Source organism: Hevea brasiliensis, chromosome 4, assembly GCF_030052815.1.
Source record: "Hevea brasiliensis isolate MT/VB/25A 57/8 chromosome 4, ASM3005281v1, whole genome shotgun sequence".
NCBI lineage: Eukaryota > Viridiplantae > Streptophyta > Magnoliopsida > Malpighiales > Euphorbiaceae > Hevea > Hevea brasiliensis.
The window spans coordinates 112,508,769-112,526,415 of NC_079496.1; the positions used below are offsets into that span (position 1 = coordinate 112,508,769).

At 32.5% G+C, this 17,647-nt stretch overlaps 1 protein-coding gene across 1 annotated transcript; it reads right to left on the reverse strand.

Annotated features, from left to right (window-relative positions):
- Nucleotides 1-297: 297 nt before the first annotated feature.
- On the reverse strand, nt 298-5,613 carry LOC110639612 (inactive protein kinase SELMODRAFT_444075). The gene is made up of 9 exons (XM_021790637.2): nt 4,935-5,613; nt 3,995-4,149; nt 3,809-3,903; nt 2,563-3,602; nt 2,088-2,248; nt 1,833-1,909; nt 1,606-1,753; nt 1,308-1,457; nt 298-642 (listed from the first exon to the last, which is right to left on the reverse strand). The coding sequence occupies exons 1-9, from the start codon at nt 5,149-5,151 to the stop codon at nt 589-591; spliced, it is 2,097 nt and encodes a 698-aa protein (XP_021646329.2). The 5' UTR covers nt 5,152-5,613; the 3' UTR covers nt 298-588.
- Between the last annotated feature and the right edge of the window lie 12,034 nt (nt 5,614-17,647).

The window sequence follows — 17,647 nt, forward strand, 5'->3', positions numbered from 1 at the left end:
TATTCAGAAAATTAAAAGTTTGATTAAATATAATTATAATATTTTTTGGTAATTTTTTAATAATTTAATATTTTAATTAAATTCAAATCAAAGCCAGTCCCTACTGCTTGAACTGAACAACCCAATTTTAGTCGGACACTTTGATTCCGGTTTCTTCTCTTGCTTGAATCGGAACAGCCAGTTCCTGAACCGTGCTGGCCATTTTCAGAAACAAAGATTCAAGATTTCAAGAACCCGACATTTTACGGAGATTCAAGAATCAAGAACCTGGAAGGTTCCGCATTAAAGAGATGGTAATGAATTAATTCAATCTTGAATTGAATAGCACAAGGTTGACAAACCTTCACTATCGTCATTACAACTTGCAGCTATACATCCAAGAATCTATGATCACAAGCTAAATTAAGTATTCACTACCACGTCAACGTAATTTTGAAATGCCCCAAACAAAAACTCCTCATTCCTTTCACTACAATTAAGCTACTGCTGCACTTTATCCAAACTGGACTGCTGCAAGCCCTCTTTGCTGCTGGTGTCCTTGCACGGCCTGCTTCTTCCACTAATGCTTTCAGAATGACTTCCAAAAGTTCAAACGTGATTGCTTGAATTCATGACTATGTCACCTTCCAACATCCTAAGCACCTTTACGAAACAACACAGGTATCAGTTAATCATGCATCAGTAACCTTGTGCTATGAACAACGGGTAACATGATAAATTTAAAAGGGAAATTAGATGGCGCTAATTTAGCTATTCACTACAATCTAGAGGTAGACAATGTCAGATGGATTGTTTAGCTTGTATGCGTATAAATGCAGCATAGACTGATGCTACTTTTTGTGGATAAATTGTAATTTATGACAAATATTGGCTATGAAATAACTAAAGGGTTGGTCGAAGAATGCAAATAGCTGACATAATGATTTGCAGCTAAACCATATGAGCCTATCTCCTGCTTCATCTTTCTGGCAAGGGCTAATACATACGCAAGTTGATATTAATTTATTACTATAATTCTGAAGGATCATTCTGCAGTTCAATGAAAAACTTGGCAGCTCTGTTGGAAAACAGTATTTTTGCACTCCCAAGAAAAATGGGCAAATTGAATACTCACATGAAAACCAATTTCTCAAGTAAACATTTTGTAACACATTCATGATTGTTCAAGAAATCATATCATTACCCTTGTTACATCAAAAAGCAAGAGAAAGCTTGCTTCCTGATGCAGTTTGTGTAACCAAGAACAACACCAGGGTCAAACATGGCTTTAGTCTCAGAAACTTCTGAAATTAGAGTAATTCTCTCACCTGAGACATTCGAGGCCTTGCACGAGGATCCCGGCGAATGCACGATGAGGCACATTGGAGCATGTTATGCACTTCTTGTTTCGAATAGCAGTTCATTAAGTGTGGGTCAATCAGTTCCTGAATGGTATGCTTTTCCAGGAGTGGACGGGCCTGCTCCAGATCTCATGACATAAGCAATGACCAAGAGACGAGAAAAACCAGAAAGAAATCTATTCTGGCACTTAACAATAAGAGTTCAACATATTCACCATCATATCATATTTCCACATACTCAAAACTATAGTTCTTGAGCTCATACCCATTCGGTTAGGCACTGCTGGCCTTTAGGTCGTTTTATATCAATAGCTTTCCGTCCTGTAACTAGCTCCACCAATACTACCCCAAAAGAATAGACATCAGCTTTTTCTGTGATCTGGCCACTTTGAGCATATTCTGGAGCCAAATACCTATATTAAAGCAGGATTTAGCCCATCGTTATTTACAGATAAAAGAATGGAAGAAAAGAAAACCTTCCAGCGGTTTTACCCAAATGTCCCAATTATTCTTGTTTTAACTCCTATGTCTCCATTTGGCTGCCACCTTGCCAGTCCGAAATCTCCAACCTGACATTGAAAAGTAGGAGTTAGTTCAACCATGTCCATTAATAAAATGACATGAAATTTCATGAGCCTATCACTTGAAACAGCAGAAGACAACTGAACATATAATAATGATGCTGAATCAATGGCAGACATATATCGAGTGATATGGTTATAAAGAGAAAGCAAGAGAATGAAATACCATTGGTTCAAAATCATGGGTTATGAGGATATTGTTCGGCCTCATATCACGATGGACGATACAGCCCACTCTACATTCTTCATGAAGGTATCTCAGCCCTCTAGCTGCTCCAACAGCTATTTTTTGTCGTGCAGACCAGTTCAATGGATTTTCAGCATGTCCTGTAAGATTCAAACACAGAAATCGACTACCTTGGCCACAGAAAGGCAACAAATTTCATTTGTAAAGAACTTCTTTTTTGGCAGCATTTTGCAAAGAGCTACATATAAGCATATGAAAGCAAGAAGAGATGTCTTGGCTATAAAGGGGATAGCTTATTTCATTTGCAAAAAACTTACTATGCGCAATTGAGTGGAAATTTCAAGATGAAGTAGCATTATGCATTCTATGTACATTTGATGGATTTCAGAGAATTATTTCCACTTCTTCCAAAAAGGTATTAAATATATGTCACAAGCATTATAGGAGAATTTACCAAAAAGATGTGAATCTAAGGATCCATTGCAAATATATTCGTAAACCAACAATCTTCTTCCGTCCTCCACACAGAATCCAATTAACATCACAACATTACGATGCTGTGCACAACTCAAAACCTCAACTTCTGTGCAAAACTCTTGATCACCTTGTGAACTAGCCAATTTATGTTGTTTGACAGCAACCACCAGGCCATCTGGTAGGACACCTCGGTGAACACAACCAAATCCACCTTCAGCTAAGAAATTTTCTTGTGAAAATCCATCTGTAGCAAGTTCTAGTTCAGTATATGTAAACCACTTAGGAGGATTTCCAAATGCAGGAGCCTTGCGTCGACATATTGAACACAATGGAGGAGGACCAGGAGGCACATGTGTAGACAAGGAAATTGCTTCTCTAACACTTCTGCTTAAGTTTAAATCAATTTTATAGTTCAGGACTTCAATATCAAGTTCTTGGTCTGATTTGGATAAATTCTCCAGCAAGCTTTTGTGTGTGAACGTTTGAGATGTATTTTTTGATCTCTGGAAACCATTCACCAAACTTCTTGCAAGTTCACCACTGGAACTCAGATTATCATCCAACCAAGGATGGAAATATAATCTGGCGGAAGAAGGTTCTCGCTTGTCACAATCTGAATCAGATTCAGATTCATAAAGACTTTCATTTTCTTCAGTGAACAATAAATGCTCTTTCTTCTGGCTTCCATAAATTCCAGAGAAAAGAAATGGTGAAGTCCCTGGATCCGAGCTTGATATTGATGATGTCCCAACCTCTGTAGCAGTCAGTGATGATTCATGATCTGGACTACTTGCAGGAGTTACAAATGGCCCCCTTAACATATCTAGCTGGTGATGCTTGCTCTCGAAGTCGTTTAAAGATGCTTCTATCTCAAATGGCAATGGCCAACATACTTCAGTTCGCATCACTGGGGATCCAATCAAATTCAAACGAAGAATCTTTGGCTGAGACCGTTTCATCACCACAACATTACATTGTAACTCTTGCATGCAGTATTTCTTCTCATGTTTCAGATTTCTGTCAAGAAACAGGAATAGAAATTTCAATTGAACAAGCAGAAGCGGAAGCATGACAATTTGAGCTACAAGGTATTTGTAAATGCATATATTAAGCTAATAACACCATTATCAAATCAACCACCATAGAATTGCAATCCCCCCAAATCCTAGAATGCAAGACAATGTCCTGGACAATGCAAGACAAGGTGCAGTTAATTTTATTACTTGTCCAATATAACCCAGTTCGATTGAGCCTTCTTGGCTTCAGCAGCCACCACTCCACATGATGAACCAGCAACAACCTTCACCCTGATTTTTATCTGTGCAAAAGAATAAAAAGGTGTAAAAGGCTCAATAATAGAAGAGAATGAGAGACATAAACATTTGAAAACAAAGATATCAATTCCAGACCTTCTCAGGGTCATATACATCATGGATTTGATGCAATATGTCAGAGCATGAATCTGAAATATCATCTCTCTGATCTAACCTGGTTCCTGATAGATACTTCCGGTTACTGCCAGTGCAGTCACTAGTGAATCTTGAGAAATGCCAAGCTCTTTTACCTGAAAAAGTATTTCATCCACTTTAGTAATCATTATCCAAATATCATTTATCAACCTTCTTGAACTCGATAGGTGTTGGTGTTGTTTTGGCCCACCAGGGCCTTAAAACTCAATGTTTCAATGATGGTGCCAAGATTAGTCAAGTTCATTATGCGCATTTAACTCTGACAATATATTGTTTGTGACCTACACTGCACGTTGCAGGTTTGCTAAAATGATTTACATTTGTATGAGATGTTCACATTAAGGTCTCTATTGCAGCATCATGCTGCAATAGAGACCTTAAAAAGAAAGCAAGCATTTACACTGGATATGGGATGATGCCATTAGAAGGGTCGATAATCAGCAATTCCTAAAATTAGGGATTAAAAGAATTCATCAAATCAATCCCACAATAGAATTGTAAATATCTGAAGATCAATTGTGTTCTTGTTTCCTAGGTTGAAGAAGGAATTTTTGCAAGAAATGATGGGACTACTGAGTGAAAATTTAATATCAGTATAATTTTGTGAAGGATCAATCAACTTCATTAAAAAGCCCAGAACCTAACAAGTATAAGAAGAGCATTATAGCAAAGTTTCCATGAAGTATTACACGGGCACTGCTATTAAAACAGGACAGGCAATTCACATAAAATTAAGCCCTGGCAATCAATGGCATATTAACTTTAGCCAATCAAAATTTCAACAGATAAACTCAACAGTCTAATATGATTCGCAGGAGACAGGGAAAGAAAAAAAAAATCAAAAAGATGCAGAAAAGAAAAAACTCTATGAAGGATTTACTTGGGGAGTGAGCAGGGATGACCACCAGTAGCTTAATGCAATCCCCAGGTTGAACCACATGAGTCAAAGCCCATACCAAAGCTCTCCTTGGTATCTCTTTTGATGCCTTAACAGCGACCACCACCACTTTCCCAACCACCATATCTGAAGCACCCTTCCCATTCATATCATCAACCAAGAAATCTAACCTGTAAGCCCCCCAATTTCTACTTACCATATAACCATAACCCACATCAAAAATTCTTCATCAAACAAATTATTGAGCACGAAAAGAACTGCATTATCAAGTGACAACACGGAAACCAAGATGCTTTCAAAATGCCCCGATAAAAAAGCTATAAGTGGTAAAAGCAGCAGAGGGTCTTGCACTTCAAGGCACTTTCCCAACAGGGTACTTCTCTTTTACATGGAAAAAACACTGTGGACAACTTTGCATCAAGCAAACCCAGATGAGATTTTGCAAGCACAAGTTCCTTTCGGGGAAACTGAAGTTACTTTTTTTTTATGTTCATGTGGAAAGCAAACAGAAGTTGGTTCCTCCGTGAAAAAGCAGGGTTGGCACTTGGCACAGTTTACTGAAAGTGGTGTTGTATCAAATTTCTCCTGCTGCGTGTACATAACAATTTGAGAGACAAAACGCCAATGCAGAGAAGAAAACAGACTAAACCAATACAGAAATTCAAGAAATCGCCCGGACTATGGTTTTGATCCCAAATATAAATCAAAAGAATTAGATGAATTATTGGAGTTCGCTTACCCTCCAATTTTAAAATCTTTATTTAAAAAAAAAAAGAATTTTGCTTTCTATTTGGGGAAAAAATTAAGGAGTTAGGTGCTGGGGAGGGAAGGAATATTGGTTATTTAATTATTTTATAATTTTAAAATAATGTCAAATATACCATTATAATTATTTTTAATTTTTAATTATAAAAATGTTTCAAGTTAGTTTATACCTATCAAAATTAGATTTTTTATTAATTTTAAAAATATTTTCTTAAATTGACTTAATATAAAATTCTATTATAATATTAACTTAACAATTAAAAAAATTAGCCTAAAATTTGACTTCTTTGGAGATTATTTTTATATAGACTAGTTGAAACTAGAGTTAGAGTCTGCCACAATATATTAATATAGGGTGAACGCAGACAAGGTTTTAAAATATTTAGTTTTCTCATTCCTTAGCGTTAGGTGGCAGTGACATAATGATAGAAGAATGGGCAACCTTCAAGCTACCAAATCAAGACAAATTTAATTTGAAGGTATTACATCAATTGCAAAATTCCCCAATTTCTTTATATTTTGCTTCAATTCACAAGTTATTTGCCAACTACATGAGTGTCCTATTTTTATACAACTTGTTCTTTGTGATGTAATGCTGAAACACTTTATACTTATCTGCAAGCTTGAGTATTTATTAAGAACAGAAAAAAAAAAAATTGTTGCCCATTTTTATTTAAAAAAAATTGTGTTAATAATGTGTTGTTGCCTTTAATTTTTTAAGGATTTATACTCTTATTTTAGGCTATTTTTAGTAAAATTAATTATTTTAATAATTATTAATTATTTTAATAATTATTAATTATTTTAATAATTATTGACTGTTATAAATAATTAATTATTTATATAGTAATTTAAAATATATGTGTTTAGTAAAATTAATTGTTAGATTGATTGTTAAATGTAAAAAATAGTTTGATCTTTACATTTTTAAGGAGAAAAATTTAGGTTCGCTCTATAAAGAAAATATTATTGAGAGGGTAGTCATGAACTTTAAATAAATTAATTATTTATAGACTATAAAATAGATATAAAGAATTATCTAATTAAAAAAATAACTAAAACATTTAAATAATAGCATGCCTTAAGTTTGAGTTCTAATTTAATAAGAGATTCAAGTTAATATGGTTAATTTTACGTGTTTGACCTTAAATTTGAAAGATTTAAATTATTTTTTTGAATAAAAATATTATTTTAAATATTATTAAAATAATAATTTAAAAAAATTATTTTATTATTTTAATATTTTTATAAATAAAATTTATTAAATTTAATTTTAAATTATTTTTTAATATTATTTAATTAATATATTTAAAAAAATAATTTTTTTAATAATAATTTCAATGGCAATTCTAAACATGCCTTAGGTCAGGCTTCCTATGCTCCTATGCTATGCCCCAGATAATTATTGAATAGACTTGAAAATATAAAAATTTAAATTAATCTTTTAAAATTTTATATTAATTATGAATTTAATGTGTGAATGACTTATATAAAAAAATAAATTTTATTAAAATTATTATAATTTTAATAATAATTTATTTTTATTAAAAAGTTATTTATATATTTTATATTTATAAAAAAAATAAATAATTATTAAATTTATTCTCACAAGAAATCGAGTTTACAATAGCATTAGTATTATTGGCGCGAGATCATAAGAAGTTGAGAACCTCAGCCCCCTGGTTTGAAGACAAAATGAGAACGATGAGTAGACTTGAAAATTGACTTTCGTAATTACAGTTGAAAACCGGCTTTGATTATTTCAGTAAAGTGGGTCCTAAGCTCGGTGAAGTCATGAAGATAACTTTGACGATCTGAGGAAGCCGGGTCTCTGTACCATACCTACGTTACACGTGTATGATGGCAACCGGTCTATTAAAAAAATATTTAAATAATATAAATTAATTTGAAATATATGTTAAATTAAATATATTAAATATATTTTTATAATAATAAATAAATATAAATTAAATATTTTCAAAATATATAAAATGTCATATGATTTGAGAATAAATTTTAATAATTATCTTAAATTTGTGTAATAATTCAATTAAAAGTGTAATATATTTTTTTTTTTAAATTTTATACCATTAAATTTTTTTAATCCCTAATCAATGATTTTTTAACTTGGCGTTGATTTGAATAATTTTAATATAGTATTTTGTCAGTATTTATTTCTCTTATTTCAAATTATGTATAAATTAAATTTTTTTTATAAAAAAAATAATTTTTTACATATAAATAAAATAATTTTATATTCTATATAAGAGAAAAATATTATTAATTAAACATTATATCAAAACTATTTATGTCAATATTTAATTAAATAATTAAAAATTAAAAAAATTTTATTATATAAAATTTAAAAATAAATAAAATTTTATATTATTAAAAAATTAAAAATTATAATTATATAAATTCAAAAATAATTATTAAAATTTACGCTATAATTCAATGGACATATCTGATATGAAGGGGCTTTGGCAGTATTGTAGGACGGTAGGCGCTTGCTTTCTTTTCCCCATATGAAAGATGCTTGGAAACGAAAGTCTTTGCTGATGAGACGCTGCAAGCGAAAGAGACAAGAAGCAAACCCACTACAATAAATTATCCACAGAGAGCAAAATTAAATAGCAGAAACAGTCACACAAAACGACATGAACTCTGTTTCTTTGCTCCTTATCTTCAGCATAAGAAATGATGATGATGCTGCTTTCCTTTTACAAGCTCTCTTGCCAAGATTCTGTTTTGGCTGGACGCACAATGAGGTCTCGCAGGCTTGCTTTCTCAAGTCAAAATTTGTAATGATATTAATGCCAGCTTGGGACTAATGTTGATCAACCTTGTTGTTTGGAAATTAATTAGGTGATGCATTCCAGGAAATAGATTTGGGTTGTTAGCATGCATGTGATTTTGGCAGATTCAGTAATTTTCATAGCTAGGCAGCCAGGGGCTAGTCTACAACTGCTGGCGCTGATTGCTCTCACACTTGGAAGGTCGCTGCTCAGTCAAACTTTTCAACGGCTAATCATCGTATGTGCAAAGGGTGTGGTGACCAAACACTCCATGAAGGGAGAAATTTTAATATGCATGAGCTTTGCTTGTTCCAAAGTTAAAACAATAAAAGTTAAATATTATTTTTATAAATTTTAATTTTTAAAGAATATTTGATATAAAATTAGTAAAGTGTAATTTTTATTTTTATAATTTTTAAAATATTTAAAAAGAATAAAGTTCCGTTTATTTTATGAAAAATATTTTTTATATTTTTTAGTGTTTGGGGCATTCAAAGAAATTAATAAACGAAAAATATTTTTCTGATCAAAGGAAAACTTTCATTTTTCAAAAGAGAAAGTCATTTTTCATTTTTTAAACTTTGATAATCTTATTAAAATATAAATATACATATATATATATATGAAGTAAATACACATCATTAATTTAACATTATAATCAAATAACGAAAAATATTTTTATGAAAAATATTTTTCATATAAAATATTTTCCATATATAAGTTATTTTCAGTGAAACAAACGAAACCCAGGTTAATTTTTCACTTAATGAATAATTGTACTTTCTTGAGGAGTTTATTGTTAATCTTGGAAGGATAATTACCCTTTTTAAAGGTTAAAACTTACAAGGTAATGATTACCTATATTAATCTTGTACTAAAAGACCATTTAGTGTTTTGACTTTAATCAAAATACTACCTCTGTTATTTATACTGTAACACCTCCGGTTGCATAGCCTGGTAGATTTCACTGTTATGATGACCGGTGTCGGTCCGGATAATTAAGGGGATTAGGACCACACTTAAGACAACTTAAGAAGCCATAAACACAAATAATTAGTAATGTTTAATTAGTTGACTATAAATAAGAAAAACAGAACATAAGAAGTTAAACGAGCCGAGAGTCACAAATGATGAGTGACTTCTCGAACGCATCATAAGTCGTTTTAAACTCAAATTTCGAACCGTAAAAAGAGACTCCGCGGTCCTTAGGACCCTTATGAACACAGTGGAAAAGAGAAAATCACGAAAAGAATCAAAGCCGTCAAATAATTAGGTCAGGGAGCCGGAAGAAATATTGGATTATTTGCAAACCGGGATGAACCGGCGATGGGCAATTTGGTCAATTGACCCCGAGAGCTGACTCCTGACCTAACTGTCAAATAAAATCGGAGAAAATAAAATTTCAGAATCGAGAATTAAATTAAAGAACTAATAGAAAAAAAAATAAATAGAAAAAAAAGAAAAGGAAAGAGGTTGGAAAAGTCAAAGGGATGACATCATGTATGATGTCATAAAGGTTTAATTTAATTATTTTATTAATTAGGGAATTTTGGTTTTCAAAAAGTGATAAGATTAAGGAAAATAAAACAAAAAAAAAATTAGATTTGCCTTCTTCTTCCTTCCAAGTTGCCGCCCACTTTCTTCCCTCTCATCTCCCATGAAAGCTCTTCCTTTAAGCTTACACTTAAGCTTAATTTGCTCCACTTAATCTTCATAAATCCCATAAAAACCTTGTTAGACCTTGCAATCTCAACCTAGGCACAAGAAAGAAAGAAGAAATAAGGAGAGAAATTGGAGAATTGGCAAAATAGTTGAGGTTAGTATGCTAACTTACTATTTTTCCATTCAAATGCATGTTTAGGTAATTAAGTGAGCTAAGAACTTGATTTAAATGAAACAAATATGGGGGAAGAATTAAACTGAAATTTCGGGCAGCTTGAGAGGAGTGTGGTTTGCATGAATATGATGCAATTGAGTGAGTTTAGAAACTTTACTTAGTTAAATGATTAACATTAAAATCATTAGAAGTAGTTAAATGCAAGAGTTAGTGAGATTATGGTTTCAATGCTAGGGTTATGAACCAAAATTTGGAGAAATGCATAAATGGCATGTTTAACCTATTGTGACATGAAATAATGGTCAATTATGACCAAATAAGTTGTGTGGGAATGGTAGGAAATTAAACCAAATTCGTAGGTCAGCATGACCAAACCCACTTTGAAGGACCAAAACTCAAATTTTACAAGTCTAATTGATATGCCACCAATTGGAGATGAAAATAGACATAAAAGAGCACAATTTTCATTAAGGAACCATGGCAAAAAACTGACCAAAACTTGGTGAAACAATTGACCAAAGTGAATTGATTGCAGGCTGCCACTGCACTAAACTGACCAAATGAACAGTAAGTCATAACTCGAGTTAGACAGGTCAGATTGACCTGAAATTTGGCCAGGGGTTAGAGGGCATATAGATCTAAAACTTTCATGAAGAACATCACCCCAAATTATGCCATTAACCCATTCAAATTATTGAGAAAAGTTAGGTTACCAAACCTGCAACTCTGCAGAATTTTCAGTGAGCAGCAATGTTTGGATGGCTATAATTCCCTCTAGAAAACTCGGATTTAGGCGATTCTTGAACCGATGGAAACCTAAGACATAGTAGAACATTTCATATGAAGAAATTTAGACCAAATTATGAACTTAACTTGATCAAATTACTGACCAAAGTTGGATCAAAATCTGCCAGAACCCAAAATCTCAGCATGAACAGTGCACGTGAACAGTAATTTTATTTTGGCCATAACTTGAGCTAAAAAACTCCGATTGAGGTGATCCAAAAATGAGAATACACTTAAGACAATAAAGAAAATTTTCTATGAAGGAAGTTTTGTCAAATTCCAACAGTAGATTGACCAATGGAATAGTGCAACTTAGAACTCCAAAACCGAAAATTGGCAATTTTGCCAAAATGACCTAAGCTTTGAGAAAACGACCAAAACCAACAAGTTTAATGACCAAAATATGGTATGTGGGTGAAGTTGGAGTTCCCATACCTATTAAGCCTTAGAAAGTCAACTATTTGACTTGAATAGTGCAGTGAATAGTAACCCGAAACACAAAATTTCAAGAACGTCGAAATTAGCACGTTAGTGCTAGGTATAAGTAAAGTTAAATTTATTTTTGGATTTATGTTAAATTATGGTACTGAAACACTATAAAATTGTGTGTTTCAGTGGAAAAGAATACTGGGACAGAACCCGAGGAGTCGAGTTAAGGCCAAAAGGCGACTCATTTGAGGTTTGTGCACAACGTATACTTTTTATAATCATCTTTTGCATACTGTTTTGAATAATGTGAAATATTGAATTATGGCATTCTTATGATGTTTTGATTTAAATTGTTGAAAGTTATTATGTATATTGAAATGACAATGTTTAGCAAATTGTTAAGATAAGTTTTCAAACCACTGTGTCATGACCATATATTTGAACACCTCACTAGCACGACTAGTGGGGGTAATTAGTTTCGAATTTTGATTCCTTCTCTGGAGAAGTGTTGAGGTGTGCCAGTAGAAGAGGATGTGAATGGATAGCTAGCTAGCCTTGTGATATGATTTCTCTTTAGCCTCTGGCTATTAAGATTCTATTTGTTTCGAATGGCATGATCTAACTGTGGGTTTTATGAAATGTGTTTTGATACTTTGAAATGAACTTGGTTTGCATTAAAATCTCATAATTCATGTTTTGTGTTTAATGCTCATGTTTAGTCAAATTTTTGAATAAATGTGATTTTATTTTTGCATAAAGATTATTTTAGTATGTTGTGTACCACTGAGTCCTAGTACTCAGCGATAGCTTCTATTACTGTCGCAGATACAGAAACTAGAAGAGCAGCAGACTGAGCTGCTGAGGTGTGAGGAGCTATCATCTTGAAGTCTTCGGGTATAATTTATACCCTGCCTGTAAATATTTATTTTGATGTATGTATTGCATATAAAGGTATGGACATGTAAATGGGTCTTGAGCAGCTTGTACAAAAATTTGTATGAAGTTTGTAATAAAGTTTAGTTGTATTTCTTTTGATGTAAATTTTGTAAGAATGTATATAAATTATGTTGTCACTAATGAAATGTATTGCTAGTATGTTGAGAAATTTATTGAGTTTGATTGTGAAATTTGAAGTAGTGGTTGAGAAAATTTTTAGAAGTGCTTTTTACAGGTATTTGAAGAACGGTTTTCTCAAAATACAAAGGAAACTCTGTCAAAATTTTTATAGAATTTGCGGAAAACTAAAATGGACCAAAATATTAACTAGTTTTAATTTCAACTAAATGTTTTAAGTATTTACTAGAAAATGCTCACCACTTGTCAAAAATAAGAAAATTGTTTTAAAATCCCTTGTAGGGTACTTAATGAGTTATCGGTAGGTGAAGTTCGGTAGTTCATTAGGTATTCTACGGGATCATGTTATGCCTTACAGAGGGGTAAGGTGTGACATATACTTTTCAATGGCATAGTATTTATAATAGTATTTAGAAGTTGAAGAAGTGGTTTATAAAAAATTACCTCTCATAACTTTTAAAGGTTAATGGAGCATTTTAACTAAAATTAATAAAATGATACAACTATTTTTACATTCAACGGCTAATCTAGCAGCTATTTTTGCTAAACATTTATGTGTTAAATCACTATATAAATAACTAATCACTAACAGTTAATAAAACAACTGACAGATACTAAAACAGCTAAATTACTAGAATATGTAATATTACCAAATATAACCTACATAGAATAACAAATCAATGGTAATAATACATGTATAAGTGGTTCCTAAAAAATTTAGTTTTACCAATGCATAAAAATATTTTTTTTCCTTTAAATTTTAACTACTTTGATTCCATTTAGTTCGCCACCATCTGCTTTTGGATTATATCAACCTAAGTTTAATGGAATCTCCAACGTCTCACTTTTGCTTAGAGAATCCAATATGTAACTTCATACACCTTAAAAGTTCATAGGATAGGAAGAAAAGAAAATTTTTGAGGTCTCATTATGCCTAGCATTGAATAGACTGGGTATTCACATTATCAATTTCTTAAATCAATAACCAATGATGGGTTTTATTGGGCGTCTAAAAAGTACCTACATTGGACTGAACCTTTTGTGTCAGGCTATTATTCTCTTGTTCCCTAAATATCATGGAGTAATACATCGACTTCTCAATAAACCTTTTGATTATATGATGGACTCCTTTGAAAAAAAAAAAAAAAACATTGGCGCACGAGTAAACAAGTTGCTCTACCTAATTGAGCTATAGCTTTTGTGTTTGTGATACATATTTTATCATGTTGGTAATTTATTGTCAAGATGAATATTATATGATCCAACATCCTATTTCTTTGATCTCTTTGATCGGTATTACTTATAAAAATATTCCATTTATAATTAAAATTACATTTATAATCCATCGATGTGACAGATTCCATTTCTTTCTCTTTGTGATGATAAATGACCTATTTAACCCAGTGGTTAGAATATCATTTTCATATGGCAAGAGTCATTGATTCAAATCCAATAGGAGGTATCACTTGCAATAGTAGGTAGAACTTATTAGATATCAGAATCAATGCTATCTAATAAGTTTTTTTACCCACTTTATTTGAATTTTATTGATCCTTGATCTTGTTCAATCCATTCAATTTCATTTTTTGAATTGAAAAAATTTTCGTTGTATTAGAATCTGATTCTACTTATGATTATATTCAATTGGTAGAATAAAAAAAAAAGTGTAAAAACAGAACTTTTGTTTATAAAGAAGTTCTTTTGATTATGAGGATACACCAACTAGTTATAGTTATGAAATCCCATTGACAGCCTCTACTCATGCCCTAGCTCTTCTGAGAGCTAGATTTGCCTCAATTATTTGTCTCTTGCCTTCCATTTTCCTCAAGTTAGCTTCTGCTATTTCAAGAGTTTGTTGAGCTTCTTATGGATCAATGTCACTACCCTTCTCTGCATCATTTACTAAAACAATAATCTCATTATCGCTTATTCTAGCAAAACCGTCCATCAGGTCCATCGTTAACCATTGGTCATTAAGGCGTATTCTCAAAATATTGATATCGACAGTTGTGGCAATTGGTGCATGGTTTGGTAATACGTCAATTTGTCCACTATTAGTAGATAAAATGATTTCTTTCACGTATGAATCCCAAACAATTCGATTCAGGGTCAGTACACAAAGATTTAAGGTCATTTCTTCAAGTTTTTCTCCATTTCTAAGTTTATAGCCTTCATAGTAGCTTCATCAATATTACCTACCAAATAAAAGGCTTGCTCAGGGAGACTATCTAATTCTCCCGAAAGGATTAGACTAGGAGTATGATCTAGGTACCAAAACATGCATTCTATTGTCGATCTTCTTACTTGTAAATCGCGTTTAGGATCCTAATTAGTGGATCCCTTCGATTTAGGTTTTCAGCAGATAAAAAAGAGAAATTTTCTAGGTTAATTTATCCAGTTGAAGTAACTACTTAGGGCAAAGACACTTGGAAAGATTCTCTTTTAAAGACTCTTTTCTGATTGCCCGAACGAATAAATACACGATTACCTAATTTCCTGAGCCTTTTTCCTGAAATAAAAAATGTGAAATTAATAGCAACAATTGCTTTAGCGGTAGTAGTTACATACTGAAGTTGGTGAGACTTCGACACTCATTGGAGCTATGTTCCTACATTTCTTGCAAAAAAAAACTAGACGTGAATCCCCTAACTAAAGACAATTTTTTGCTATGCTAAGTATATAATAGAAGAAGTGAAATGAATGAGGTGATCTATCACCAACAATTGCTTTACGCAGGGGCAGCAGAAAGAGCTTTAGCAGGAACCCCGTATCAGATGGTTCGATCTCCAAGTCAGGCAAAAAAAGCATTGAGAATTCCTACAAAAAGCATAAAAAACAAGAGGTGCAGTGAGGTCCCAAAAATAGGTGAATTTATCCAGTTGAGGCACATGAGAAATTCGGGCTTGGCTTTTTATTTATGTGTAAAATAAGTTCTCCTGAATTCCATCTTCCTTGGCTTGGACTTTATGTGTAATGCAAAAGAAGTTTTCCCTAACACGGGAGAAACTGTATGCTATTTTATGGGATCAAACCAGGAAACTCTTTGGATCTATTTTTCCTCCTTTTCTCCTTTGATTGAACATCAATAAGATTCAAAGCTATCATACCACTACGCTAGCGCGGAAACATATGCGAGTCTTCATCCCTTCTCTTTCTATGTTAAATAAAAGACATTACTCAGAAAGAGAAATAGCTTTCCATGAACCGGAAGCAAATGAAAGAGGGGAGGCCGAGAATGTAGCCTCTTCAGAATCATAGTTCCTAGGCGCATTCATTATTGATTCATTGTAACACCCCCATTTGTATAGCCTGGTATATTTTACTGTTCCGGTGACCAATGTCGGTCCGGACAACTAAGGGGATTAGAACCACATCTAAGACAACTAGAGAAGCCATAAACACAAATAATTAGTAATGTTCAATTAGTTAAGTATAAATAAGAAAAACAGAAAATAAGAAGTTAAACGAACTGAGAGTCACAGTGATGGGTGACCTTCTCGGGAACGACTGCGAAGTCATTTTAAACTCAAATTTCGAACTATAAAATGTGACGCCGCGGTCCTTAGGACCCTTATAAACACAGTGAAAAAGAGAAAATCACGAAAAAGAACTGTTAAGCCAGTCAAATAATTAGGTCAGGGAGCCGGAAGAAATATGAAATTAATTACAAACCGGGATAAACCGGCGAGGGGCAATTTGGTCAATTGACCCCGAGAGTTGACTCCTGACCTAACTGTCAAATAAAATCGGAGAAAAGAAAACTTTGGGATCAAGAATTAAATTAAAGATCTAATAGAAAAATAAATAGAAAAAAAAAAAGAAAAGAGAAAATGGAAAAGTAAAAAATGATGACATCATGCATGACCTCATACATGATGCCATAAAGAATAAAATTAATTTATTTACTTATTTGGATTTTTGGTCTTCGTAAAGAGATAAAAGACAAAAGAAAAGAAAAGAAAAAAAAAATTAAAAGCCTCATCTTCCTCAAAGTGCCGCCTCCCATCCTTCTCTCTCCCTCACCATTGCAAATCTCATTTAAAGCTTACTTCAAGCTTTGAAACCATCATTAAACCCCAAATCCTCCCATACTTGCTTCATAAAAACTTGATTTAATCACTTGAGAGGAAGATTGATCATTAAAGAATTGAAGAAAATTGAGAGGAAGTGAAAGTTCAAAGACACCTAACAAGGTTAGTAATGCAAACTTCAAGTTTTTAGTTTAATTAATATATATATAGCATCAAGAACATAGAAACAAACTTAAAATGAAAAGAAAAATTGGTTGAGGAACTAAACTGATTTTTGGCCAGCTTGGTTATGAGGATGATTTGCATGAATTGAATGGTTTGAAAGGAGTATATAAACCTTAGTTAGTTGAATGACTATGGTTAAAGGCATGGAATCAAGTAAATGCAAAAATTAGTGTGAATTAGGGTTTGGACATTAGGGTTTAGGGACCAAAAATGTGAAGAAGTGCTAAATGATGTCTTTGACATAGTTTAAGGAGAGAAATGGTCATTTGTGACCTAATTAAGTGTGTTAGAAGTATTTGAATCAAAGCCAAATTCGGATTGGGTATGCACCATGACCAAAAGTCAACTTTAAGGGACTAAAAATAGAATTTTACAAGTCCAATTGGTATGAGACAAATTAGGAATGAAAATAAGCACTAAATGACACAATTTTCATTTAGGAAGCATGTCTAAAAAGTGACTAAAACCTAGTGAACAAATTGACCAAAGTTGAGAAATCATAGTCTGCCTCTGCACAAATTGATCAAATGAATAATGTTTTTTCATATGGTCATAACTCGAGCTAATCAGGTCAAAATGATCTGAAATTTTACCAATGATTAGAAGAGATATAGATCTAAAACTTTCATGAAGAACACCAACCCAAATTATGCCATTAACCTAATCAAATTATTGAGTAAAGTTGAGTTACTGAATCTGCAGAACTGCAGATTTGCCATATGAATAGTAAAGTTTCAATGGCTATAACTCTCT

Bases quoted from the DNA above. Each gene is read 5' to 3' on its own strand.
- LOC110639612 (XM_021790637.2), bottom strand. From the start codon at position 5,151: ATGGTAAGTAGAAATTGGGGGGCTTACAGGTTAGATTTCTTGGTTGAT. The intron at 3,904-3,994 runs GTCTGGAATTGA...TCTTTTGCACAG, and splicing joins ATGTATATGACCCTGAGAAG to ATAAAAATCAGGGTGAAGGT. The intron at 1,458-1,605 runs GTATGAGCTCAA...GATCTGGAGCAG, and splicing joins AGCAGTGCCTAACCGAATGG to GCCCGTCCACTCCTGGAAAA.